Source organism: Oncorhynchus mykiss, chromosome 2, assembly GCF_013265735.2.
Source record: "Oncorhynchus mykiss isolate Arlee chromosome 2, USDA_OmykA_1.1, whole genome shotgun sequence".
In the NCBI taxonomy this organism is placed as follows: domain Eukaryota; kingdom Metazoa; phylum Chordata; class Actinopteri; order Salmoniformes; family Salmonidae; genus Oncorhynchus; species Oncorhynchus mykiss.
Window position 1 is genome coordinate 11539059 of NC_048566.1, and position 25000 is coordinate 11564058.

At 48.3% G+C, this 25000-nt stretch overlaps 1 protein-coding gene across 6 annotated transcripts in view; it reads right to left on the reverse strand.

The window, feature by feature from the left end:
- LOC110513475 (vacuolar protein sorting-associated protein 13B) overlaps nucleotides 1–25000 on the reverse strand; it is an 818772-nt gene that overhangs the window by 67120 nt on the left and 726652 nt on the right. For 4 of the 6 annotated variants that reach the window (XM_036938036.1, XM_036938048.1, XM_036938043.1 and 1 more), the window contains exons 45-47: nucleotides 13043–13198; nucleotides 5399–5668; nucleotides 853–936 (exon numbers count right to left, since the gene is read on the reverse strand). In XM_036938036.1, coding sequence (XP_036793931.1) covers nucleotides 853–936; nucleotides 5399–5668; nucleotides 13043–13198 — 510 coding nt within the window. Of the gene's footprint in view, nucleotides 1–852; nucleotides 937–5398; nucleotides 5669–6031; nucleotides 6119–6727; nucleotides 7951–13042; nucleotides 13199–25000 lie in introns of those variants that run through there. The other 2 variants (XM_036938060.1, XM_036938054.1) reach the window with 2 other exon arrangements.

The window sequence follows — 25000 nt, forward strand, 5'->3', positions numbered from 1 at the left end:
GTTTTAGTTAGAGGACGGTGTTAGTTAGAGGACGGTGTTAGTTAGAGGACGGTGTTAGTTAGAGGATGGTGTTAGTTAGAGGATGGTGTTAGTTAGAGGATGGTGTTAGTTAGAGGATGGTGTTAGTTAGAGGATGGTATTAGTTAGAGGATGGTGTTAGTTAGAGGACGGTGTTAGTTAGAGGACGGTGTTAGAGGACGGTGTTAGTTAGAGGACGATGTTAGTTAGAGGATGGTGTTAGTTAGAGGATGGTGTTAGTTAGAGGATGGTGTTAGAGGATGGTGTTAGTTAGAGGACGGTGTTAGTTAGAGGATGGTATTAGTTAGAGGACGGTGTTAGTTAGAGGATGGTGTTAGAGGATGGTGTTAGTTAGAGGATGGTGTTAGAGGACGGTGTTAGTTAGAGGATGGTGTTAGAGGATGGTGTTAGTTAGAGGACGATGTTAGTTAGAGGATGGTATTAGTTAGAGGATGGTGTTAGTTAGAGGATGGTGTTAGAGGATCGTGTTAGTTAGAGGACGGTGTTAGTTAGAGGACGGTGTTAGTTAGAGGACGGTGTTAGTTAGAGGACGGTGTTAGAGGACGGTGTTAGTTAGAGGACGATGTTAGTTAGAGGAGGGTGTTAGTTAGAGGATGGTGTTAGTTAGAGGATGGTGTTAGAGGATAGTGTTAGTTAGAGGACGGTGTTAGTTAGAGGACAGTGTTAGTTAGAGGACGGTGTTAGTTAGAGGATGGTGTTAGTTAGAGTTACAGTATATATGGAATAGGGACCCTCTGGGCCCTGGTAGTAAGTAGTGCACTACATAGGGAATAGGGTACCACATCAGACCCTACCCTGGATGGCTATACTCACCACTCTCTGCTGCATGTGAGAGTCCGTTTCCATGGTGATCAGGGTGCACCACACGTAGAGCAACGAGCCACTGGAACAAGGCACCTGCAAGGACACCAACACACCATCAGATAGGACAGGTACTAATCTCACCTCTGACCTGGAAATAAACAATGACAGTAGATAGGAACTGGAAACACAAACATTTATCTAGGTATTACTGTTGGAGCTAGAAACACAAACATTTAGTTAGGTATTACTGTTGGAGCTAGAAACACAAACATTTAGTTAGGTATTACTGTTGGAGCTAGAAACACAAGCATTTAGCTAGGTATTACTGTACTGTTGGAGCTAGAAACACAAGCATTTAACGAGGTATTACTGTACTGATGGAGCTAGAAACACAAGCATTTAGCTAGGTATTACTGTTGGAGCTATAAACACAAGCATTTAGTTAGGTATTACTGTTGGAGCTATAAACACAAGCATTTCATTGCACCTGAGATAACATCTACAAATCTGTTTACGGGACTTCATAAAATACTTTGACTTGTTGGACAGCAGAAGTGTGTGAAAAAGTATAAAAACACATTTTAAATAACATATTCTATGTTCATATTCTAGATAACATATTCTATGTTCATATTCTAGACGTGATAACGAGGAAACAGAAACGCCTAAAAAAAACCCTGTCAAGTCAAAGGTCATCAAGGTCAGAGTTCACCCGTGACACTACCGCGGACAGGGGAAAGATCGACATGTTTGTTTCCTGTGGTGTCGAGAGTTTTTGTAACGGGAACATCTGTAATGACCAAATGTCCCATGGGGCGCCCCCTAACTAACCCACGCCCCCTAATTAACCCACGGCCCCTAACTAACCCACGCCCCCTAATTAACCCACGCCCCCTAACTAACCCACGCCCCCTAACTAACCCACGGCCCCTAACTAACCCACGGCCCCTAACTAACCCACGCCCCCTAACTAACCCACGCCCCCTAATTAACCCACGCCCCCTAATTAACCCACGGCCCCTAACTAACCCACGGCCCCTAACTAACCCACGCCCCCTAATTAACCCACGCCCCCTAATTAACCCACGCCCCCTAACTAACCCACGCCCCCTAATTAACCCACGCCCCCTAACTAACCCACGCCCCCTAACTAACCCACGGCCCCTAACTAACCCACGCCCCCTAATTAACCCACGGCCCCTAACTAACCCACGCCCCCTAATTAACCCACGGCCCCTAACTAACCCACGCCCCCTAATTAACCCACGGCCCCTAACTAACCCACGCCCCCTAATTAACCCACGCCCCCTAACTAACCCACGCCCCCTAATTAACCCACGGCCCCTAACTAACCCACGGCCCCTAACTAACCCACGGCCCCTAACTAACCCACGCCCCCTAATTAACCCACGGCCCCTAACTAACCCACGCCCCCTAATTAACCCACGGCCCCTAACTAACCCACGCCCCCTAATTAACCCACGGCCCCTAACTAACCCACGGCCCCTAACTAACCCACGGCCCCTAACTAACCCACGCCCCCTAATTAACCCACGCCCCCTAACTAACCCACGGCCCCTAACTAACCCACGCCCCCTAACTAACCCACGCCCCCTAACTAACCCACGCCCCCTAACTAACCCACGCCCCCTAACTAACCCACGCCCCCTAATTAACCCACGCCCCCTAACTAACCCACGCCCCCTAACTAACCCACGCCCCCTAACTAACCCACGCCCCCTAACTAACCCACGGCCCACTGAGTCACATCACGTTCATCACATTTTCCCAACACCATCCAACACTATCCAACACCATCCAACACTATCCAACACTATCCAACACCATCCAACACCATCCAACACCACCCAACACCATCCAACACCATCCAACACTATCCAACACTATCCAACACCATCCAACACCATCCAACACCACCCAACACTATACAACACTATCCAACACCACCCAACACTATACAACACTATACAACACCATCCAACACTATCCAACACTATCCAACACCATCCAACACTATCCAACACCATCCAACACCATCACCTTCTGTCACCCAACACGGCTCCCAACTGGTTTCCTGCAGTTGTACAAGAGAACCCACACAAAGCTCCAACACCGTCCAAAACCATCCAACACTATCCAACACCATCCAACACCATCACGTTCTGTCACCCAACACGGCTCCCAACTGGTTTCCTGCAGTTGTACAAGAGAACCCACACAAAGCTCCAGGACTCCCAACACCATCCAACACCATCCAACACCATCACCTTCTGTCACCCAACACGGCTCCCAACTGGTTTCCTGCAGTTGTACAAGAGAACCCACACAAAGCTCCAGGACTCCAACACCATCCAACAGTTAAGTCCAATGACAATTTAACTGTTAGCGCGGGATAATAGCCAATTAAACTCTGTCAGCTCTGAGAAGATTTAAAAGCTGAAAATGTGCCTTTCAGAATGGTTACTGGTCGTGTGTTCAACCCCTCAATGAAACCCTATTCCCTACATAGTGCACTACTTTAGAAACAGCCCCCTACAGGATTCTGGATGTAAAGTAGTGCACTATGTAGGAGATAAGGGTGCCATTTGGGAGGCGATTCTTAACGTTTCACTGGCTCTATTCCCCCTCCGACCCCCTGACTCCTCGTTAAGACCTACACCGTGCCAAGGCCGTTACAACACTGCCTAATTTACCGTCAGCTAGGGACTTCATTTACTGTGGACAAAACACCAGGCATGAACGCAATAACCAACGTTCTGTTCTGTTCTGTTCAGCGCTGACAACGGCCTCGGTTCCCTATTGGGTGAAGGAGAACACACAGAGGGTGGCTGGCGGGCACACTGCTAGACACACGGGCACCCCTCCAAGGTTACAGACCTAGTTTAATCATCAGGAGGTAACCTGGTCCACCAACACACTCTACACCCCTCTAAGGTTACAGACCTAGTTTTATAATCAGGAGGTAACCTGGTCCACCAACACACTCTACACCCCTCCAAGGTTACAGACCTAGTTTTATAATCAGGAGGTAACCTGGTCCACCAACACACTCTACACCCCTCCAAGGTTACAGACCTAGTTTAATCATCAGGAGGTAACCTGGTCCACCAACACACTCTACACCCCTCCAAGGTTACAGACCTAGTTTAATCATCAGGAGGTAACCTGGTCCACCAACACACTCTACACCCCTCCAAGGTTACAGACCTAGTTTAATCATCAGGAGATAACCTGGTCCACCAACAACATGGTCCACCAACACACTCTACACCCCTCCAAGGTTACAGACCTAGTTTAATCATCAGGAGGTAACCTGGTCCACCAACAACCTGGTCCACCAACACACTCTACACCCCTCCAAGGTTACAGACCTAGTTTAATCATCAGGAGGTAACCTGGTCCACCAACAACCTGGTCCACCAACACACTCTACACCCCTCCAAGGTTACAGACCTAGTTTAATCATCAGGAGGTAACCTGGTCCACCAACAACCTGGTCCACCAACACACTCTACACCCCTCCAAGGTTACAGACCTAGTTTAATCATCAGGAGGTAACCTGGTCCACCAACAACCTGGTCCACCAACACACTCTACCCCCCTCCAAGGTTACAGACCTAGTTTAATCATCAGGAGGTAACCTGGTCCACCAACAACCTGGTCCACCAACACACTCTACACCCCTCCAAGGTTACAGACCTAGTTTAATCATCAGGAGGTAACCTGGTCCACCAACACACTCTACACCCCTCCAAGGTTAAAGACCTAGTTTAATCATCAGGAGGTAACCTGGTCCACCAACAACCTGGTCCACCAACACACTCTACACCCCTCCAAGGTTACAGACCTAGTTTAATCATCAGGAGGTAACCTGGTCCACCAACACACTCTACACCCCTCCAAGGTTACAGACCTAGTTTAATCATCAGGAGGTAACCTGGTCCACCAACACACTCTACACCCCTCCAAGGTTACAGACCTAGTTTAATCATCAGGAGGTAACCTGGTCCACCAACAACCTGGTCCACCAACACACTCTACACCCCTCCAAGGTTACAGACCTAGTTTAATCATCAGGAGGTAACCTGGTCCACCAACAACCTGGTCCACCAACACACTCTACACCCCTCCAAGGTTACAGACCTAGTTTAATCATCAGGAGATAACCTGGTCCACCAACACACTCTACACCCCTCCAAGGTTACTGACCTAGTTTAATCATCAGGAGGTAACCTGGTCCACCAACAACCTGGTCCACCAACACACTCTACACCCCTCCAAGGTTACAGACCTAGTTTAATCATCAGGAGGTAACCTGGTCCACCAACAACCTGGTCCACCAACACACTCTACACCCCTCCAAGGTTACAGACCTAGTTTAATCATCAGGAGGTAACCTGGTCCACCAACAACCTGGTCCACCAACACACTCTACACCCCTCCAAGGTTACAGACCTAGTTTTAGAGAGAGAGAGAAAGCCCCTTGAATTGAATTGAGAGAGTCTGGTGTGTGCGTATCTGTGTCTGTACTCGCCTGTACCACAGAGCTACTCCCCCTCTCCTTCTCCTTCCTCTCCAGTCTGACATCCCGAGACCAGTCCTCGTCTCCTCTGGCTCTGACACACAGCTCTGTCAGCTCGGAGTCCTCCAGCACGTAGGAGGGCAGCTTCTTCCCAGCCTCCAGACAGTCAACATGTTCCTTCACCACCGTCTGGCCTTCTGGATTCACATAGTGCTGCACCACCCGCAGATCAATGTCCTGAGACAGGTAACTACACATCACCTGGCGACCACAGATGATTACCTAGAGAGAGAGGGAGAGAGAGAGAGAGAGAGAGAGGGGTAACTACACATCACCTGGCGACCACAGATGATTACCTAGAGAGAGAGAGAGAGAGAGGGAGAGGGAGAGAGAGAGAGGGAGGGAGAGAGAGAGAGAGAGAGAGAGAGGTAACTACACATCACCTGGCGACCACAGATGATTACCTAGAGAGAGAGAGAGAGAGAGGGAGAGGGAGAGAGAGAGAGGGAGGGAGAGAGAGAGAGAGGGAGAGAGAGAGAGAGAGAGAGAGAGAGGTAACTACACATCACCTGGCGACCACAGATAATTACCTAGAGAGAGAGGGAGAGGGAGAGGGAGAGAGAGGTAACTACACATCACCTGGCGACCACAGATAATTACCTAGAGAGAGAGGGAGAGAGAGGGAGAGAGAGAGAGGTAACTACACATCACCTGGCGACCACAGATGATTACCTAGAGAGAGAGGGAGAGAGAGGGAGAGAGAGAGAGAGAGAGAGAGAGAGAGAGGGAGACAGAGAGAGACAGAGACAGAGAGAGGGAAAGAGAGACAGAGACAGAGACAGAGAGAGAGAGAGAGAGAGAGAGAGAGAGAGGGAGAGATAGAGAGAGACAGAGAAAGAGAGAGAGAGAGAGGGAGAGAGGGAGAGGGAGAGAGGGAGAGAGGGAGAGAGGGAGAGAGGGAGAGAGAGAGGGAGAGAGAGACAGAGACAGAGAGAGGGAGAGGGAGAGGGAGAGAGAGGGAGAGATAGAGAGAGACAGAGAGAGAGAGGGAGAGATAGAGAGAGACAGAGAGAGAGAGAGAGAGAGAGAGAGAGAGAGAGAGAGAGAGAGAGAGGGAGAGGGAGAGAGGGAGAGAGGGAGAGAGAGAGAGAGAGGGAGAGAGAGGGAGAGAGCGGGAGAGAGAGGGAGAGGGAGAGATAGAGAGAGAGAGAGAGAGAGAGAGAGAGAGGGAGAGAGAGGGAGAGAGAGGGAGAGGGAGAGAGGGAGAGAGAGAGAGAGAGAGAGAGAGAGGGAGAGGGAGAGAGAGAGAGAGAGGGAGAGGGAGAGGGAGAGAGAGAGAGAGAGAGAGAGAGAGAGAGAAAGAGGGATAGAGGGAGAGAGAGAGAGAGAGAGAGAGGTTATGTAAGAGTCAAAGCTAGACTTGTTGGATATATCAGGTTATTGACCAACACACTGACACAGTTGTGGCGTGTTAATCAGGGATGATGGTCAGTATGGGTCCTGCCTGCTGCTGTCCCCCAGCCTGATTGGCCACTGTGTCTGTCACTATCACTATCACATGGCCAAGCTGTCCTCTCTATTCCTCCCTGTACTCTACAGAACACCACCGCCAAGCTGTCCCCCCTCTCTATTCCTCCCTGTACTCTACAGAACACCACGGCCAAGCTGTCCTCTCTATTCCTCCCTGTACTCTACAGAACACCACGGCCAAGCTGTCCTCTCTATTCCTCCCTGTACTCTACAGAACACCACGGCCAAGCTGTGCTCTCTATTCCTCCCTGTACTCTACAGAACACCATGGCCAAGCTGTCCTCTCTATTCCTCCCTGTACTCTACAGAACACCACGGCCAAGCTGTCCTCTCTATTCCTCCCTGTACTCTACAGAACACCACGGCCAAGCTGTCCTCTCTATTCCTCCCTGTACTCTACAGAACACCACGGCCAAGCTGTCCCCCCTCTCTATTCCTCCCTGTACTCTACAGAACACCACGGCCCAAATGGCACCCTATTCCCTCTGGGCCCTGGTCCAAAGTAGCGCACTACATAGGAAATCGGGTGCCATTTTGGACCAAACCCACATCTCCCTCTGGCCCCTGTCCAGCTCTAACCCAGCTCAGTCACCAGGAAGCCCTCATCTGTTCCTGACACTTCTAATTCAGCTCACAATTGATTGTTGCCACCACCCAGTATGTGTGTGTGTGTGTGTGTGTGTGTGTGTGTGTTCTCTGGGTGGGGGTGTTGATAATGGTGGTGAGGAGAGGGATTGGTCTCTAAAGAGAGAGAATTCTCCAGCTCATCAATCATCTCTTTATAGCCCTTCTCACAGGCTCTCCATCACGTAATCACACACACACACACACGCGCACACACACACACACACACACGTCCCACAGCCAGCCTGTGACCAGAGACATCTTCCGTTGCTGTGAGGAGCTGTCACAATCTCCCGGCAGTTTGTTGGGGGGATTGGATGTGACCAGGACACTTACACCCATGTCGTTGGAGCCAACGAGAACAAGATGTCTGAGCGGAGCAGGATAAGAACGTAGCCGTTCTGTTTTGTCTGCAGGCAGGAAGGAGAGACGTGTGACACTGGACAGTGTTTACAAAACAAAAGAGCCTCCACATTTCAGAGAAGAAGAAGAAGAAGAAGGCGTCTCAGATTTGTGGGGAATTTAAATGTTTGTTCCAATTCAACCACGTTTTTTTTTGGGGGTACGTTTATTCAGCTGGTGTAAAAAAAAAATGTTTGGTGTTTTATGTAACATTTTCATGAACACGGATCAATCTCGTTTAACGTCTTGTACATTTCCTGTTTCTGTTTCTTTTGGAGAAGTGAGCAGACATTGTAATTGGTCGGAGGGTTTTCAGAGTTTTCCCCGTTTGTAACAACAGACTGTAATGTGAAACAGGATGTAGTTCTCAATCTGTTGTTGCTCTATATCCTGTTTCATATTGCACTTCCTGTCTGTCTGTGGTGACGACTCCACTACCTGGATCACTTCCTGTCTGTCTGTCTGTGGTGACGACTCCACTAACTGGATCACTTCCTGTCTGTCTGTCTGTGGTGACGACTCCACTAACTGGATCACTTCCTGTCTGTCTGTGGTGACGACTCCACTAACTGGATCACTTCCTGTCTGTCTGTGGTGACAACTCCACTAACTGGATCACTTCCTGTCTGTCTGTGGTGACAACTCCACTAACTGGATCACTTCCTGTCTGTCTGTGGTGACGACTCCACTAACTGGATCACTTCCTGTCTGTCTGTGATGACGACTCCACTACCTGGATCACTTCCTGTCTGTCTGTGGTGACGACTCCACTACCTGGATCAATTCCTGTCTGTCTGTGGTGACGACTCCACTAACTGGATAGGAAACAGGATGTAGTTCTCAGACTAGTGTTCCCGTGTCATTCAGCTGTCTCTTGATAAGGTGTGTCATTCAGCTGTCCCTTGATAAGGTGTGTCATTCAGCTGTCTCTTGATAAGGTGTGTCATTCAGCTGTCTCTTGATAAGGTGTGTCATTCAGCTGTCTCTTGATAAGGTGTGTCATTCAGCTGTCCCTTGATAAGGTAAAGGTGTGTCATTCAGCCGTCCCTTGATAAGGTGTGTCATTCAGCCGTCCCTTGATAAGGTGTGTCATTCAGCTGTCCCTTGATAAGGTAAAGGTGTGTCATTCAGCTGTCTCTTGATAAGGTGTGTCATTCAGCTGTCTCTTGATAAGGTAAAGGTGTGTCATTCAGCTGTCTCTTGATAAGGTGTGTCATTCAGCTGTCCCTTGATAAGTTAAAGGTGTGTCATTCAGCTGTCTCTTGATAAGGTAAAGGTGTATCATTCAGCTGTCTCTTGATAAGGTAAAGGTGTATCATTCAGCTGTCTCTTGATAAGGTGTGTCATTCAGCTGTCTCTTGATAAGGTAAAGGTGTGTCATTCAGCTGTCTCTTGATAAGGTGTGTCATTCAGCTGTCTCTTGATAAGGTGTGTCATTCAGCTGTCTCTTGATAAGGTGTGTCATTCAGCTGTCTCTTGATAAGGTGTGTCATTCAGCTGTCTCTTGATAAGGTAAAGGTGTGTCATTCAGCTGTCTCTTGATAAGGTGTGTCATTCAGCTGTCTCTTGATAAGGTGTGTCATTCAGCTGTCTCTTGATAAGGTAAAGGTGTGTCATTCAGCTGTCTCTTGATAAGGTGTGTCATTCAGCTGTCTCTTGATAAGGTGTGTCATTCAGCCGTCTCTTGATAAGGTAAAGGTGTGTCATTCAGCTGCTAGGGAATGAGTGGTGACTAAAGAGTTAAATGAGGACCCAGTCACAACAGGAAGTGATGGGTAGGGAGCTCAGACAGCGTCCTGTGATGTCCAGGACCTGTTTCTGCACCCATATAGAGTTACTGAATTTAATACCAGTATGGATCAAACCGATAGTGAAGGTGTAGACTAGTGTTCACCTGCTAGTTAGTTAGTTAGTTAGTTAGAGGGGTTTAAACTAACACAGTAAACTGATAGTGAAGGTGTAGACTAGTGTTCACCTGCTAGTTAGTTAGTTAGTTAGTTAGTTAGTTAGTTAGTTAGTTAGTTAGAGGGGTTTAAACTAACACAGTAAACTGATAGTGAAGGTGTAGACTAGTGTTCACCTGCTAGTTAGTTAGTTAGTTAGTTAGTTAGTTAGTTAGAGGGGTTTAAACTAACACAGTAAACTGATAGTGAAGGTGTAGACTAGTATTCACCTGCTAGTTAGTTAGTTAGTTAGTTCGTTATTTAGTTAGTTAGTTAGTTAGAGGGGTTTAAACTAACACAGTAAACTGATAGTGAAGGTGTAGACTAGTGTTCAGCTGTTAGTTAGTTAGTTAGTTAGTTAGTTAGTTAGTTAGTGGGGTTTAAACTAACACAGTAAACCGATAGTGGAGGTGTAGACTAGTGTTCAGCTGCTAGTTAGTTAGTTAGTTAGTTAGTTAGAGGGGTTTAAACTAACACAGCAAACCGATAGTGAAGGTGTAGACTAGTGTTCACCTGCTAGTTAGTTAGTTAGTTAGTTAGTTAGTTAGAGGGGTTTAAACTAACACAGTAAACTGATAGTGAAGGTGTAGACTAGTGTTCACCTGCTAGTTAGTTAGTTAGTTAGTTAGTTCGTTAGTTAGAGGGGTTTAAACTAACACAGTAAACCGATAGTGAAGGTGTGGATTAGTGTTCAGCCGCTAGTTAGTTAGTTAGTTAGTTAGTTAGTTAGTTAGTTAGTTAGTTTGTGGGGTTTAAACTAACACAGTAAACCGATAGTGAAGGTGTAGACTAGTTTTCAGCTGCTAGTTAGTTAGTTAGTTAGTTAGTTAGTTAGAGGGGTTTAAACTAACACAGTAAACCGATATTGAAGGTGTGGATTAGTGTTCAGCCATTAGTTAGTTAGTTAGTTAGTTAGTTAGTTAGAGGGGTTTAAACTAACACAGTCAACCGATAGTGAAGGTGTAGACTAGTGTTCAGCTGCTAGTTAGTTAGGAGGGGTTTAAACTAACACAGTAAACTGATAGTGAAGGTGTAGACTAGTGTTCAGCTGCTAGTTAGTTAGTTAGTTAGTTAGTTAGTTAGTTAGTTAGAGGGGTTTAAACTAACACAGTAAACTGATAGTGAAGGTGTAGACTAGTGTTCAGCTGCTAGTTAGTTAGTTAGTTAGTTAGTTAGTTAGTTAGTTAGTTAGTTAGAGGGGTTTAAACTAACACAGCAGCTGATAGTGAAGGTGTCGACTAGTATTCACCTGCTAGTTAGTTAGTTAGTTAGTTAGTTAGTTAGTTAGTTAGAGGGGTTTAAACTAACACAGTAAACTGATAGTGAAGGTGTAGACTAGTATTCACCTGCTAGTTAGTTAGTTAGTTAGTTAGTTAGTTAGAGGGGTTTAAACTAACACAGCAGCTGATAGTGAAGGTGTAGACTAGTGTTCACCTGCTAGTTAGTTAGTTAGTTAGTTAGTTAGTTAGTTAGTTAGTTAGTTAGAGGGGTTTAAACTAACACAGTAAACTGATAGTGAAGGTGTAGACTAGTATTCACCTGCTAGTTAGTTAGTTAGTTAGTTAGTTAGTTAGTTAGAGGGGTTTAAACTAACACAGCAGCTGATAGTGAAGGTGTAGACTAGTATTCACCTGCTAGTTAGTTAGTTAGTTAGTTAGTTAGTTAGTTAGAGGGGTTTAAACTAACACAGTAAACTGATAGTGAAGGTGTAGACTAGTATTCACCTGCTAGTTAGTTAGTTAGTTAGTTAGTTAGTTAGTTAAGAGGGGTTTAAACTAACACAGCAGCTGATAGTGAAGGTGTAGACTAGTGTTCACCTGCTAGTTAGTTAGTTAGTTAGTTAGTTTGTGGGGTTTAAACTAACACAGTAAACCGATAGTGAAGGTGTAGACTAGTTTTCAGCTGCTAGTTAGTTAGTTAGTTAGTTAGTTAGAGGGGTTTAAACTAACACAGTAAACCGATATTGAAGGTGTGGATTAGTGTTCAGCCATTAGTTAGTTAGTTAGTTAGTTAGTTAGTTAGTTAGTTAGAGGGGTTTAAACTAACACAGTCAACCGATAGTGAAGGTGTAGACTAGTGTTCAGCTGCTAGTTAGTTAGGAGGGGTTTAAACTAACACAGTAAACTGATAGTGAAGGTGTAGACTAGTGTTCAGCTGCTAGTTAGTTAGTTAGTTAGTTAGTTAGTTAGTTAGTTAGTTAGAGGGGTTTAAACTAACACAGTAAACTGATAGTGAAGGTGTAGACTAGTGTTCAGCTGCTAGTTAGTTAGTTAGTTAGTTAGTTAGTTAGTTAGAGGGGTTTAAACTAACACAGCAGCTGATAGTGAAGGTGTAGACTAGTATTCACCTGCTAGTTAGTTAGTTAGTTAGTTAGTTAGTTAGTTAGTTAGAGGGGTTTAAACTAACACAGTAAACTGATAGTGAAGGTGTAGACTAGTATTCACCTGCTAGTTAGTTAGTTAGTTAGTTAGTTAGAGGGGTTTAAACTAACACAGCAGCTGATAGTGAAGGTGTAGACTAGTGTTCACCTGCTAGTTAGTTAGTTAGTTAGTTAGTTAGTTAGTTAGTTAGTTAGAGGGGTTTAAACTAACACAGTAAACTGATAGTGAAGGTGTAGACTAGTATTCACCTGCTAGTTAGTTAGTTAGTTAGTTAGTTAGTTAGAGGGGTTTAAACTAACACAGCAGCTGATAGTGAAGGTGTAGACTAGTATTCACCTGCTAGTTAGTTAGTTAGTTAGTTAGTTAGTTAGTTAGTTAGTTAGAGGGGTTTAAACTAACACAGTAAACTGATAGTGAAGGTGTAGACTAGTATTCACCTGCTAGTTAGTTAGTTAGTTAGTTAGTTAGTTAGTTAAGAGGGGTTTAAACTAACACAGCAGCTGATAGTGAAGGTGTAGACTAGTGTTCACCTGCTAGTTAGTTAGTTAGTTAGTTAGTTAGTTAGTTAGAGGGGTTTAAACTAACACAGTAAACTGATAGTTAAGGTGTAGACTAGTGTTCACCTGCTAGTTAGTTAGTTAGTTAGTTAGTTAGAGGGGTTTAAACTAACACAGTAAACTGAGGACAAAGACAAACAGAATGGCACGACAGGAGGACGGGTTGCACATGAATTGCCTTTTGGGAACAATAAAGATTTATTGAATTGAATACGGTACCTGTTTCTGGACACCGTTGAGCTGCAACACCTTGATGATGAGCGAGGCAGTCCGTCCTTTATATTGAATAGTCCTCAACAGAGTCCCCACGTTGTCCACACTGAAGGCCTCAGACCAACGCCAGTTACCCCAGCCCTCTATACAGATATGAAGGAGCTGGAGGAGAGGAGGAGAGAGGAGGAGAGGGGGGGGGGGAGGGGAGAAAGGGGAGAGGGGGGAGGAGATGGTGGAGAGGAGGGGGGAGGAGAGGGGGAGAGGAGGAGAGGAGAGGGGGAGGAGGAGAGGGGGGAGAGGAGGAGAGGAGGAGAGGGGGGGGGGGGAGAGGAGGAGAGGAGGAGAGGGGAGGAGGAGAGGGGGGAGAAGGAGAGGGGAGGAAGGGGAGAGGAGGAGAGAAGAGAGGGGAGGGGAGAGGAGGAGAGGGTGGGGGGAGAGAGAGGAGGGGAGAGGAGAGGAGGAGAGGGTGGGGGGGGAGGAGAAGAGACAAACATTAACATACAGTAATCACAGCATTTATGCCTGACACACATTAGGAGTGGGGTCAGGAAGGTAGTCTGAGAGGTACCTGGTCAGGGCCCTGACACACATTAGGAGTGGGGTCAGGAAGGTAGTCTGAGAGGTACCTGGTCAGGGCCCTGACACACACACAGACACACACACGCACACAGACACACAGACACACACACACACACACAGACACACACACGCACGCACACACACAGACACACACACACACACACACTCTTTGATCCTGTGTGAACTCCACACTGCCTCTCGTCTGAACAGAGATCCCATTACAATAACACCACTAATCAAAGCCTCAATTCAGTTACTCCCAGATCATCATCCTCGTCGCTCGGCCGAGGAGGCCTTCTACATGGAAATGACATCATTTCTCAGATCCCGGGCGGCGTTGAGGAATTACTCCCAGGAAGAAGTGGCAAACAGAGAGAGGAGCGGAGAGGAGAGGAGAGGAGAGGAGAGGAGAGATAGGGCTGAAGGAGAGGAAAGGAGAGGAGAGATAGGGCTGAAGGAGAGGAGAGGAGAGATAGGACTGAAGGAGAGGAGGGGAGAGGAGAGATAGGGCTGAAGGAGAGGAGAGGAGAGGAGAGATAAGGGCTGAAGGGGAGGAGAGGAGAGGAGAGGAGAGAGGAGCGGAGGAGATGAGCGGAGAGAGAAGGCTGGAGGAGAGGAAACAGAGGGCTGGAGGAGAGGAGAGAGCCTCGACACACACACACCTCAGGAGAGCACCTCAGGCCCATCTGTGGAGAGGAGAGTTTGTTATTTCAACAGCCCCTCCCTTCCTCCCCCCTTGGCCCCCTCCTCCCCCGGTCCGTTTTTATCATGCCTGTGGTTGGCCGTGACCTTTAGGGAACAGACACAATAACGTCTCCCTCCCCTCAGACTTCAAATGGTCGCGGACTCTCTTATTTGAGTTCAGCGTCAATCCAAGCAGATAAACACAGTGACACACCACTGTTCTGGACACGAAGGAAAACAACACAGGTCTGAATGAAGGGTGAGTCCCAAATGGAGCTATAGACCAGGGCCCTATTCCCTACGTGACACACCACTGTTCTGGACACGAAGGAAAACAACACAGGTCTGAATGAACGGTGAGTCCCAAATGGAGCTATAGACCAGGGCCCTATTCCCTACGTGACACACCACTGTTCTGGACACGAAGGACAACAACACAGGTCTGAATGAAGGGTCCCAAATGGAGCCCTATTCCCTATATAGTGCACTACTTTAGACCAGGGCCCTATTCCCTATATAGTGCACTACTTTAGACCAGGACCCTATTCCCTATATAGTGCACTACTTAGACCAGAGTCCTATGGAACCCTATTCCCTATATAGAGCACTACTTTAGACCAGAGCCCTATAGAACCCTATTCCCTATATAGTGCACTACTTTAGAACATAGCAATATTCCCTATATAGTGCACTACTTTAGACCAGGGCCCTATTCCCTATATAGTGCACTACTTTAGACCAGGGCCCTATTCCCTATATAGTGCACTACTTTAGACCAGGGCCCTATTCCCTAGCCTGGTCTGGCCTGGTCTGGTCTGGCCTGGTCTGGTCTGGTCTAGCCTGGTCTGGTCTGGTCTGGTCTGGTCTAGTCTAGTCTAGTCTGGTCTGGTCTAGTCTGGTCTGGCCTGGTCTGGTCTGGTCAAGTTTGGTCTAGTCTCGTCTAGTCTAGTCTGGTCTAGTCTAGTCTGGTCTGGCCTAGTCTGGTCTGGTCTGGTCTGGTCTAGTCTGGTCTGGTCTGGTCTAGCCTGGTCTGGCCTGGTCTGGCCTGGTCTAGTCTGGTCTAGCCTGGTCTGGTCTGGCCTGGCCTGGTCTGGTCTGGCCTGGTCTGGCCTGGTCTGGTCTGGTCTGGCCTGGTCTGGTCTGGCCTGGTCTGGTCTGGTCTGGCCTGGTCTGGCCTGGTCTGGTCTGGTCTGGTCTGGCCTGGTCTGGCCTGGTCTGGTCTGGCCTGGTCTGCCAGAGACTAGGTTAACAGCAGTGAGTGGAACAGAGCAACACCGCCTGATAAAATGAACAACATGTCCTCTTGGCTGGCCCTGTTTTACTGTTCTGCTCCACCCCCGAGGAGAAGTTCACTAAGAAACACAGCCAAGTCATTCCACAGAGACATATGCCTTAATGTCTCAGCTGAACAGAACAGAACGGAGGAGGAACCCAGAACCAACACAAAAACCCAGCTGGACCATTAACACGGCCACAGCAGAGATCATCAACTACATTCACAAGTTGGTATTTTTTGTTTTGCTCAGAAAACTCTGGAGGCCAAATAAAAATCACATCGGGCCACCAGTTGGGGAAACCTGCAGGACAGGATGAGACAGACACTAAGACAAACAGAGAGAGAGGGAAGCCTGCAGGACAGGATGAGACAGACACTAAGACAAACAGAGAGAGAGGGAAGCCTGCAGGACAGGATGAGACAGACACTAAGACAAACAGAGAGAGAGGGAAGCCTGCAGTACAGAATGAGACAGACACTAAGACAAACAGAGAGAGAGGGAAGCCTGCAGGACAGGATGAGACAGACACTAAGACAAACAGAGAGAGAGGGAAGCCTGCAGTACAGAGTGAGACAGACACTAAGACAAACAGAGAGAGAGGGAAGCCTGCAGTACAGAATGAGACAGACACTAAGACAAACAGAGAGAGAGGGAAGCCTGACTGGGCTGGTGGAAGCTGGGTAGTACCAGAACAGTCCTAACCCTGGACATTAGACTGGTTCTCTTCATGTTATAGACTCATAGCAGAAAAACAACAAGAATCACAGGAACAGGGATATTTCTGTCTGAATTTCACAGTTTATAGACTGACTGGTCTTGTTGTGACAGACTGGTCTCGTTGTGACTGACTGGTCTCGTTGTGACAGACTGGTCTTGTTGTGACTGACTGGTCTCGTTGTGACTGACTGGTCTTGTTGTGACTGACTGGTCTTGTTGTGACAGACTGGTCTCGTTGTGACTGACTGGTCTCGTTGTGACTGACTGGTCTCGTTGTGACTGACTGGTCTTGTTGTGACTGACTGGTCTTGTTGTGACTGACTGGTCTTGTTGTGACTGACTGGTCTTGTTGTGACAGACTGGTCTTGTTGTGACAGACTGGTCTTGTTGTGACTGACTGGTCTCGTTGTGACTGACTGGTCTCGTTGTGACTGACTGGTCTCGTTGTGACAGACTGGTCTCGTTGTGACTGACTGGTCTCGTTGTGACTGACTGGTCTCGTTGTGACAGACTGGTCTCGTTGTGACAGACTGGTCTCGTTGTGACTGACTGGTCTCGTTGTGACTGACTGGTCTCGTTGTGACTGACTGGTCTCGTTGTGACAGACTGGTCTCGTTGTGACTGACTGGTCTCGTTGTGACAGACTGGTCTTGTTGTGACTGACTGGTCTCGTTGTGACAGACTGGTCTTGTTGTGACTGACTGGTCTTGTTGTGACTGACTGGTCTCGTTGTGACAGACTGGTCTTGTTGTGACTGACTGGTCTCGTTGTGACTGACTGGTCTCGTTGTGACTGACTGGTCTCGTTGTGACTGACTGGTCTTGTTGTGACTGACTGGTCTCGTTGTGACTGACTGGTCTCGTTGTGACTGACTGGTCTCGTTGTGACTGACTGGTCTTGTTGTGACTGACTGGTCTTGTTGTGACTGACTGGTCTCGTTGTGACAGACTGGTCTCGTTGTGACTGACTGGTCTCGTTGTGACTGACTGGTCTCGTTGTGACTGACTGGTCTCGTTGTGACATATTTCACAAGTCAAAGACTTTGTTGAACGCCGAGTAACAGGAGAAGCAAAACTTTCCTTCATCATCATCGGGGAGAAACAACGTCAAGGAGGTACAAGGTAGAGCTGAGAACGACTGTAACAAGCAACATCTGCCTGTCGCTCATATTACAAAGCTCTTTAAAGGTTAAGACAACAGCGTGGCCGGGAGACAGGATGAGGACATCGTCTATAACCCCCCCCCCCCCCCCTCCCCGCCCTCACCACTGTCACCAGATGAAAATCAATACCTCTGGTGATCCCCGTGTCACAAATCATTAACACACCTAGCAAGACTCTCTTGCGCCGGGTTTCCTGGGTTTTTTTTTTCCCGGAGGTATTGGCGGCCACAGAGGATCAGTCTGTTTCCATGGGGATTACAGACGGACAAAAAAAAAAAAAACCCAAGCACATAGTTGTGGCGCAGCGTTTCAGATCGCTGTGAAGCAACAACACCACCCATTGCTGTAAATTACCCTGCTGTGAGTCAATTAACACAACCCCCGCTGGGCTGTGTGTGTAACGTCTACCACCCCGCTACGTCATAGGGCCGTTCCCATTAATATAGCACAACAACGTTTCCTGGTAAAACACACCGAGGGAACATAACTCCTAATGTAAAAAATGACAGATTCCTTACTTCCAGACACGAGCCCACACAGACCCCCCCGGACAGGAAGAGGACCGCTGTAATCTCTAGTCTACTGTCCTCTCTCTTCTCCTGAGAGGACCGCTGTAATCTCTAGTCTACTGTCCTCTCTCTCCTCCTAAAAGGACCGCTGTCATCACTAGTCTACTGTCCTCTCTCTTCTCCTGAGAGGACCACTGTAATCACTAGTCTACTGTCCTCTCTATTCTCCAGAGAGGACCACTGTAATCACTAGTCTACTGTCCTCTCTCTTCTCCAGAGATACAGGAGGTATGTAAGGGTAGTGAACCAGTCAGTCTCTATCCCAGGAGATATGTAGGGTAGTGGATCAGTCAGTCTCTATCCCAGGAGGTATGTAGGGTAGTGAACCAGTCAGTCTCTATCCCAGGAGATATGTAGGGTAGTGGATCAGTCAGTCTCTATCCCAGTAGGTATGTAGGGTAGTGAACTAGTCAGTCTCTATCCCAGGAAGTATGTACGGTAGTGAACCAGTCAGTCTCTATCCCAGGAGGCATGTAGGGTAGTGAACCAGTCAGTCTCTATCCCAGGAGGTATGTAGGGTAGTGGATCAGTCAGTCTCTATCCCAGGAGGTATGTAGGGTAGTGGATCAGTCAGTCTCTATCCCATGAGGTATGTAGGGTAGTGCCAGTCTCAGTCTCTATCCCAGGAGGTATTCCGGGTAGTGAACCAGTCAGTCTCTATCCCAGGAGGTATGTAAGGTAGTGGATCAGTCAATTTCTATCCCAGGAGGTATGTAGGGTAGTGAACCAGTCAGTCTCTATCCCAGGAGGTATGCAGGGTAGTGAACCCAGTCTCAGTCTCTATCCCAGGAGGTATGTAGGGTAGTGAACCAGTCTCAGTCTCTATCCCAGGAGGTATGTAGGGTAGTGAACCAGTCAGTCTCTATCCCAGGAGGTATGTAGGGTAGTGAACCAGTCAGTCTCTATCCCAGGAGGTATGTAGGGTAGTGAACCAGTCAGTCTCTATCCCAGGAGGTATGTAGGGTAGTGAACCCAGTCTCAGTCTCTATCCCAGAAGGTATGTAGGGTAGTGAACCAGTCTCAGTCTCTATCCCAGGAGGTATGTAGGGTAGTGAACCAGTCAGTCTCTATCCCAGGAGGTATGTAGGGTAGTGAACCAGTCAGTCTCTATCCCAGGAGGTATGTAGGGTAGTGAACCAGTCAGTCTCTATCCCAGGAGGTATGTAGGGTAGTGAACCAGTCAGTCTCTATCCCAGGAGGTATGTAGGGTAGTGAACCAGTCAGTCTCTATCCCAGGAGGTATGTAGGGTAGTGAACCAGTCAGTCTCTATCCCAGGAGGTATGTAGGGTAGTGAACCCAGTCTCAGTCTCTACAAAACAAGACAACCCGACATCAACGGCCACAAGTGTAATGCATTGTTTTGGAGCGGGAGGAAGGAGGTCCAGACTACAGACAGGCCACATTGAGGGGATGTGCTGTGGGTCTGCAGGAGAACAATAGAGACAGGACCAGCATTGTCCCATAGTTCTCCTGCGTTACCATAGCATTCCAGACAGAGAGCTTCCAAGCCAGAGGGCCGCAAGTGTCTGTGGACAACGGGAGCCAGCAAAAATACAAACTGTCTGAGTGGTGGTGTATACACACACACACACACATACACACACACACACACACACACACACACAGTCTGAGTGGTGGTGTACACACACACACACACACACACACACACACACACACACACACACTGAGTGGTGGTGTACACACACACACACACACACATACACACACGCACGCACACACACACACACACACTGAGTGGAGGTGTACACACACACACACACAAACACACGCACACACACTGTCTGAGTGGTGGTGTATACACACACACACACACACACACACATACACACACACACAGTCTGAGTGGTGGTGTACACACACACACACACACACACACACAGTCTGAGTGGTGGTGTACACACACACACACACACACACACACACACACACACATACACACACACACACACACACAGTCTGAGTGGTGGTGTACACACACACACACACACACACACACACACACAGTCTGAGTGGTGGTGTATACACACACACACACACACACGCACACGCACGCACACACACACACACACAGTCTGAGTGGTGGTGTACACACGCACACACACACATACACACACACACACTGAGTGGTGGTGTACACACACACACACACACACACACAGTCTGAGTGGTGGTGTACACACACACACACACACACACACACACACACACACACACACACACACAGTCTGAGTGGTGGGGAGACAAACCACAGTGGGATGTGAGTCAGGGTCCTCTGTAATGGCCGCCATGCAACCCTAGGTGAAATGAAGAGAGACAGAGAGAGAGAGAGGCACCACTGTCACCCCCCCTCCACAAGTCTGACTGGCTGTCACCCCCCCCCCCTCCCAATCCCCCACCCTGACCACACGTCTGACTGGCTGTCACCCCCCCTCCCAGCCCCCCACCCTGACCACACGTCTGACTGGCTGTCACCCCCCTCCCCTCCCAGCCCCCCACCCTGACCACACGTTTGACTGGCTGTCATCTATCTATCCATCTATCTGTTCTATCTATGGTGGTGGGGCCAGCATCTATCTATTCTATCTATGGTGGTGGGGCCAGCATCTATCTATTCTATCTATGGTGGGGCCAGCATCTATCTGTTCTATAAATGGTGGGGCCAGCATCTAACTGTTCTATATATGGTGGGGCCAGCATCTATCTATTCTATATATGGTGGGGCCAGCATCGATCCGTTCTCTCTATGGTGGTGGGGCCAGCATCTATCTGTTCTCTCTATGGTAGTGGGGCCAGCATCTATCTGTTCTATCTATGGTGGTGGTGCCAGCATCGATCCGTTCGATCTGTTCTATCTATGGTGGTGGGGCCAGCATCGATCTGTTCTATCTATGGTGGTGGTGCCAGCATCGATCTGTCCTATCTATGGTGGTGGTGCAAGCATCGATCTGTTCTATCTAAGGTGGGGCCAACATCTATCTATTCTATCTATGGTTGGGCCAGCATCTATCTGTTCTATCTAAGGTGGGGCCAGCATCTATCTATTCTCTCTATGGTGGGGCCAGCATCTATCTGTTCTATCTAAGGTGGGGCCAGTATCGATCTGTTCTATCTAAGGTGGGGCCAGCATCTATCTGTTCTATATATGGTGGGGCCAGCATCTATCTGTTCTATCTATGGTGGGGCCAGAATCTATCTGTTCTATCTATGGTGGGGCCAGCATCTATCTATTCTATCTAAGGTGGGGCCAGCATCTATCTATTCTATCTAAGGTGGGGCCAGCATCTATCTGTTCTATCTATGGTGGTGGGGCCAGCATCTATCTAGTCTATCTATGGCGGTGGGGCCAGCATCTATCTGTTCTCTCTATAGTAGGGCCAGCATCGATTTGTTCTCTCTATGGTAGGGCCAGCATCGATCTGTTCTCTCTATGGTAGGGCCAGCATCGATCTGTTCTATCTATGGTGGTGGGGCCAGCATCTATCTAGTCTCGCTATGGTGGGGCCAGCATCTATCTGTTCTATCTAAGGTGGGGCCAGCATCTATCTATTCTCTCTATGGTGGGGCCAGCATCTATCTATTATATCTATGGTGGGGCCAGCATCCATCTGTTCTCTCTATGGTGGTGGGGCCAACATCCATCTGTTCTCTCTATGGTGGTGGGGCCAGCATCTATCTGTTCTATAAATGGTGGTGGGGCCAGCATCTATCTGTTCTATCTATGGTGGTGGGGCCAGCGTCTATCTGTTCTATCTATGGTGGTGGGGCCAACATCCACCTGTTCTATCTATGGTGGGGCCAGCATCTATCTGTTCTCTCTATGGTGGGGCCAGCATCTATCTGTTCTCTCTATGGTGGTGAGGCCAGCATCTATCTGTTCTATCTATGGTGGTGGGGCCAGCATCCATCTGTTCTCTCTATGGTGGTGGGGCCAACATCCATCTGTTCTCTCTATGGTGGTGGGGCCAGCATCTATCTGTTCTATAAATGGTGGTGGGGCCAGCATCTATCTGTTCTATCTATGGTGGTGGGGCCAGCGTCTATCTGTTCTATCTATGGTGGTGGGGCCAACATCCACCTGTTCTATCTATGGTGGGGCCAGCATCTATCTGTTCTCTCTATGGTGGGGCCAGCATCTATCTGTTCTCTCTATGGTGGTGAGGCCAGCATCTATCTGTTCTATCTATGGTGGTGGGGCCAGCATCCATCTGTTCTCTCTATGGTGGTGGGGCCAACATCCATCTGTTCTCTCTATGGTGGTGGGGCCAGCATCTATCTGTTCTATAAATGGTGGGGCCGGCATCTATCTGTTCTATCTATGGTTGTGGGGCCAGCCTCCATCTGTTCTCTCTATGGTGGTGGGGCCAACATCCATCTGTTCTCTCTATGGTGGTGGGGCCAGCATCTATCTGTTCTATAAATGGTGGGGCCAGCATCTATCTGTTCTCTCTATGGTGGTGGGGCCAGCATCTATCTGTTCTCTCTATGGTGGTGGGGCCAGCATCTATCTGTTCTCTCTATGGTGGTGGGGCCAGCATCTATCTGTTCTATCTATGGTGGTGGGGCCAGCGTCTATCTGTTCTATCTATGGTGGTGGGGCCAACATCCATCTGTTCTCTCTATGGTGGGGCCAGCATCTATCTGTTCTATCTATGGTGGGGCCAGCATCTATCTGTTCTCTCTATGGTGGGGCCAGCATCTATCTGTTCTCTCTATGGTGGGGCCAGCATCTATCTGTTATATCTATGGTGGGGCCAGCATATCTGTGTTTTCTCTATGGTGGGGCCAGCATCTATCTATTCTATCTATGGTGGGGCCAGCATCTATCTGTTCTCTCTATGGTGGTGGGGCCAACATCCATCTGTTCTCTCTATGGTGGGGCCAGCATCTATCTGTTCTATCTATGGTGGGGCCAGCATCTATCTGTTCTCTCTATGGTGGGGCCAGCATCTATCTGTTCTATAAATGGTGGGGCCGGCATCTATCTGTTCTATCTATGGTTGTGGGGCCAGCCTCCATCTGTTCTCTCTATGGTGGTGGGGCCAACATCCATCTGTTCTCTCTATGGTGGTGGGGCCAGCATCTATCTGTTCTATAAATGGTGGGGCCAGCATCTATCTGTTCTCTCTATGGTGGTGGGGCCAACATCCATCTGTTCTCTCTATGGTGGGGCCAGCATCTATCTGTTCTATCTATGGTGGGGCCAGCATCTATCTGTTCTCTCTATGGTGGGGCCAGCATCTATCTGTTCTCTCTATGGTGGGGCCAGCATCTATCTGTTATATCTATGGTGGGGCCAGCATATCTGTGTTTTCTCTATGGTGGGGCCAGCATCTATCTATTCTATCTATGGTGGGGCCAGCATCTATCTATTCTATCTATGGTGGGGCCAGCATCTATCTGTTCTCTCTAAGGTGGTGGGGCCAGCATCTATCTGTTCTATCTATGGTGGTGGGGCCAGCATCTATCTGTTCTCTCTATGGTGGTGGGGCCAGCATCTATCTGTTCTCTCTATGGTGGTGGGGCCAGCATCTATCTGTTCTATCTATGGTGGTGGGGCCAGCGTCTAGCTGTTCTATCTATGGTGGTGGGGCCAACATCCATCTGTTCTCTCTATGGTGGGGCCAGCATCTATCTGTTCTATCTATGGTGGGGCCAGCATCTATCTGTTCTCTCTATGGTGGGGCCAGCATCTATCTGTTCTCTCTATGGTGGGGCCAGCATCTATCTGTTATATCTATGGTGGGGCCAGCATATCTGTGTTTTCTCTATGGTGGGGCCAGCATCTATCTATTCTATCTATGGTGGGGCCAGCATCTATCTATTCTATCTATGGTGGGGCCAGCATCTATCTGTTCTCTCTAAGGTGGTGGGGCCAGCATCTATCTGTTCTATCTATGGTGGTGGGGCCAGCATCTATCTGTTCTCTCTATGGTGGTGGGGCCAGCATCTATCTGTTCTCTCTATGGTGGTGGGGCCAGCATCTATCTGTTCTATCTATGGTGGTGGGGCCAGCGTCCATCTGTTCTATCTATGGTGGGGCCAGCATCTATCTGTTCTCTCTATGGTGGTGGGGCCAACATCCATATGTTCTATCTATGGTGGGGCCAGCGTCTATCTGTTCTATCTATGGTGGTGGGGCCAACATCCATCTGTTCTATCTATGGTGGGGCCAGCATCTATCTGTTCTCTCTATGGTGGGGCCAGCATCTATCTGTTCTCTCTATGGTGGTGAGGCCAGCATCTATCTGTTCTATCTATGGTGGTGGGGCCAACATCCACCTGTTCTCTCTATGGTGGGGCCAGCATCTATCTGTTCTCTCTATGGTGGGGCCAGCATCTATCTGTTCTCTCTATGGTGGGGCCAGGATCTATCTGTTCTCTCTATGGTGGGGCCAGCATTACAGCATTACAGCATTCATATATCCATCCATCTGTTCTCTCTATGGCCCCACAGGTGCAGAAGTCCTTTGGCTAGAACCCTGTTCACTTTCCCTGTCACATCACACACGCCTACCAACACGCACGTCCACACACACGCACACGCACACACGCACACACACATACACACACACACACAGCGTCCTCTAACCTTCCAGGGATGACGTGCGTAATGAACGGCGCTGGCTCGCTGTGCAGGTGTTGACGTATTTATAGTGTAGTGGTGTTGCAGTTACTCTGCCAACGAAACAAGTGTGTTAACAGAATTATAACGGGGTTTAAAAACCCCCACGGCTAAAAATAACGGAGATTTTCAGCTTTTTGTTGTGTTTATGAGGTAACAGACAGACGTGCCGTCCTGCTACTGACCAGACAGGACGTGAGACGACCCAGAGAATCAGGTCAGACACTAAACCCACTGGGTCACATCTCACCAGCAGTACAGCGTTTACAACCAACACCGTGAAACCAGCCAGGATGTGAGACGACCCAGAGAATCAGGTCAGACACTAAACC